The following is a 4,336-nucleotide window of genomic DNA, read 5'->3' as shown; positions in this document are numbered from 1 at the left end:
GTTGGGGTCTCTCTGCCTCACCTGCCGCGAAGTGGGTGGGCAATGGTCGTCCTTCTTTTCTCTCTTGCTGAGCCTGGTAGGCTCCTGCGCAAGAGACAGACAGGGAGGGTGTCGCTTGCGCTGCCTTGTTTTTCCACTCGGAAAGGGCTGCTGCCGTTTATGCCCGGACAGGCTGGCAATCAGTCAGTCAGTCAATTCGCGGAGGGAGCGATGTAATCGGAGCGGGCGTTCTTCAAATGCCGGGGACAAGTCAAAACAACCCTCTCCCCCACGTAGATATAAGCAGAGTGCTTGTGTCAAATACACGGGTGGCATGCATAAAATAAAGTGTGCCTCAGCATTATATGGATTTTCAGGATTGAAATACCTGGTTTGAGTTGTGTTCAGATTTTCGACTGCTGGTGTATTGGTGGAGATGCATCAGCGTTTCGGGCAAAGTGCTAATTGCCGTATCCACTTTCCTTTAAGGAAAACCTTAAAATTGGAATCTTGTACATTGTATAAACCCGCCTTATTTGTAAAATCACAGGACTCTTTCTTCTCAGTCTTTTTGTCACTTAAATTACATTAAGAGTAACACGATTTCCTCAGTAGTGTTCTTCTGAAGTGTTTTTATATGCAGCTCCCTTAAGAGAGTTACATATAAAATTGCAAAAACTTCTTTTCATTGATTACATTTTCTTTTAGTTATTGTATTTACTGAGTACCTTAGATTTACTGACTTAAGTGAATCAGTTAACTAATTTGCTGCAAAAGATACATCAATTATGTACTTTGCGATTATATAGAAAGCAGTAAAATCTATATTAGTAAAGTTTTAAATACTCTTAATTGTTAAATGGAGACGCTGATAACTTCAAACAATTTGGAACATGCAGTAGGTTACAAACTTATTCCATTGTTTTGAATTTAGTTTATTATACATATCTCTGAACAGGAACTTCTTAAAGAAAAAAAATTATTGAAATAAAATTATTCAGGCTAAATCATGCTCAAATTAATCCCAACACTTGCTCAAATCTTCCTTTATCTATAAACAAAAGAAAGTACAAACTGGACCATAATGCACATTTTCCTGTATTAAATAGAGGAAATCTAGAACTCTCCATCTGCTGATAGTCTTACCATTACAATATAGAAATAGTCTTATCATTACAATATAGATATGTTCCTGATTGCAGCCCATAATACTCCTGTCATCGGCCCTTCGGTCTCCTCCCTCTTTTGGAATGCATCTGTCATGACGGAAGTGCATCTTCAATGTAATTCCTTACATAATCCATAAATATTGCTTTCCAGGGAATAGCAAGAAGTTATTGGATGTGAGCAGCACACTTTATTTAAGTGGAGGGTTAAGATTAAAACAAAGCAAAGCAAATAGGATTAAGAATTTAATGAACAGAAGGGCTTTGTGAAAATTATTTTAAAAATTTGATGACTCCGATCAGGAGATAGACATTTTACACATAGGAAGCATGTATTTGAATGTGTTTTCATTTCTAAACTAATCAGTATTAAGAATTACCTTAACTAGTAATAATCAGTAAGTACTTTTTTGAGATGACTTTTCATAATGTAATTATTTTTCATTTTTATTCTTTATTATTGTTGGTTGCACAGTCAACCAGATGTTTAGACTGGATTTAGCATTTTTCTTTACCTATTTAGTACTTCCTAAATACCTTGGATAGAGAGATATTGTTGAATAATATTAAAGATACTATCATAGGATGTAAACTGTTCCAAGTTAATCTGCTTTTTGCAATACACTGATGGTGATTTTGTCAATGTTGAGGGGTTCAATTGCACCCAAGGCACCTATTATTCTTACTTAGATTTATATCATAACTTTTCTCCAGGATCTCATGACAGCTTAGTTGTGGATGTCCTTTCATTTTACTCTCACAAGAAATCTGTAAGATTGGTTGGGCTGAAAGAAAATAAGTGTTTCATAGTTACATTTTGATTCATTATGACCATTCTTCAGTCTCCTCAGTAACAAGTCCCAAACTGTAGAGTATTCACTAGAGCAGTGGTTCTCAACCTTCCTAATGCCGCGACCCTTTAATACGGTTCCTCATGTTGTGGTGACCCCCAACCATAAAATTATTCCTAAAACCATTGAAAATATGTGTTTTCCGATGGTCTTAGGCGACCCCTGTGAAAGGGTCATTCGACCCCCAAAGGGGTCGCGACCCACAGGTTGAGAACCACTGTACTAGAGTGTTGCATTTATTTTTTTTAAAAAGGAACATTAAAGTTGGTGCAACTATAGCTTGGTTTAATGTATCTACAAATATACTGGACTTTCAGCTATTGTAGAATAGGAATAGAATTAGAATTGAATTGAATTGAATTGAATACTTTATTGGCCAAGTGTGATTGGACACACAAGGAATTTGTCTTGGTGCATACGCTCTCAGTGTACATAAAAGAAAAGATACATTCATCAAGAATCATGAGGTACAACACTTAATGATAGTCATAGGGAACTTGTACTTCTCACCATTAAACACTTCAAAATTTTACAATATTTTTCCTCCTATATTAATCTAAATACTTTCTGTTCCAGGATCTTATGTTTCTTTACAACAATTAAACTTTGTCAGATACAGACTTTAAAGTGAATAAATCCATGAGTGGGAATCGATCACTGAAGAAACGATGTGGGGAATTGCATCTGGAATCCCCTGCACGCTATGGTCACGTTCCTTCTACAGGATGTACATTGAGCAAATTGTTTCAGTTGCCAACACCGCCTTTATCAAAGCATCAGTTAAAACGATTAGAAGAACACAAATATCAAAGTGCTGGACGGTCCCTACTTGAGCCACTTATGCAAGGTTACTGGGAGTGGTTAGTGCGAAGAGTACCAGCCTGGATTGCCCCTAATCTGATTACAATTGTTGGACTGATAATAAACATCTGCACAACCATAATATTAGTATTTTACTGTCCAACAGCTACTGAGCAGGTAAGTTAAGATCTCTAATTCTTTTTTGTGATCACTGTTAATTTTATTTGTTTTGTTAATATTCTGTGAAATTTAAAGATTTGTGAGGAAAAAAAAGGTGAACCACTTTGTGTGCAAGATCTTGCTAGCTTGATATTATGGGAATTGTAGCCCAACATATGTGAAAAACATCAATGTAGAGAAGGTACAATTAAAATGTATTACAAAATGCTCTCCTTTAATTCAGTGTCTTTGTAAATTATGAGATATATACATTTAAGCCATGCAGAGCTTCTGTAATGGGCTGAGATAATCTTGAAGAAAAGGAGGAAGAACCACAGTTAAGGCAATGATCAGATGAAAGAAATCTCAGCACAGAACAGATTGGGATTTGAGAAAGCATCTCTGACTTGACTCTTCCTATTCTCTTTAGAATAAAGGCAAGGAGAAATGAGTTAGACACATTTGGAGTTGCAAAATTCTGTTGCTGTAACCCTATAATAAAAGTAGTTTTGGTATTCATGACTTCAGCATTCAAGTCTGATTTATCTCAAAGGGCTGACATCTTCAGTTTCATAAAACAATTGTTTGGAGTGTGTGAGGATATACCTGTTTGCAGCTTCTTAAGGCAGCTGTGTAGAGGTTGGTACTGGGTAGTTGCCATCCAATCTCAGGATTAGATTCAATAATTTTAAAAAGTTCCAGACACTTGATAACATTTATCCCTGCTTGCTATCAATAACTTTTTGCCTTCCAATCAAAATTCCTTAATATATTGTATATTATGAATCAGCATTTAGCCAGTTTATGCTGAGATAGTTGTTCTACTGTTTTTATTCATGAACTATTTAACAGTTACTAAATAGGATTCCTAATTAAACCTTTCATGTGAAAGATGAATAGCTACTCGGTTGTAAATATCTTATTTTAAATTGCTATTTGATTAAACTAGTGAAAGTTCAAAGGATTGCTAGTTGTTATCAAATTCACTTATCCTAACCTGAGAAAAGATAGTGTGCACCTTAAACATTTCCCTGGCTGATGCTTGTGCAGAATAATTTTTTGTTAGCATCTCACAGCATTTTGCACTGATAGGAACCTGTTTTAAAAAATTAATATACCAATATCTTTCATCATTAGCTACAGGTGGCTAACTCCTTTGGTTGCTTTTTCTCCAAAGTTACTTTTTTAAAAAGGTTATATTTTCCTATTTTATCTTTTCAAGAGATTAGATCATTTTTATAGCTCTACAATGGATTTTTCAAAATTTTTACCCTCTATGTACAGAGCTGACATTTTACTATTTATGATACTATAATTGGAGGCTACGTATTTAATACATAATGAATATTGATGAGGATGTTTCAGTAAAAAAAATTGTTG

At 35.2% G+C, this 4,336-nt stretch overlaps 1 protein-coding gene across 2 annotated transcripts in view; it reads left to right on the top strand.

Moving 5' to 3' along the window:
* CEPT1 (choline/ethanolamine phosphotransferase 1) overlaps positions 1–4,336 on the top strand; it is a 32,419-nt gene that overhangs the window by 406 nt on the left and 27,677 nt on the right. For both annotated transcript variants that reach the window (XM_034414176.3, XM_034414177.2), the window contains exon 2: positions 2,573–2,974. In XM_034414176.3, the coding sequence (XP_034270067.1) occupies positions 2,636–2,974 (339 nt within the window). In that variant the 5' untranslated portion in view covers positions 2,573–2,635. The remainder of the gene's footprint in view (positions 1–2,572; positions 2,975–4,336) is intronic.

This window comes from Pantherophis guttatus, chromosome 3 (assembly GCF_059756535.1).
Source record: "Pantherophis guttatus breed Tessera chromosome 3, ASM5975653v1, whole genome shotgun sequence".
NCBI lineage: Eukaryota > Metazoa > Chordata > Lepidosauria > Squamata > Colubridae > Pantherophis > Pantherophis guttatus.
This window is presented reverse-complemented; position numbering and strand designations above follow the sequence as displayed.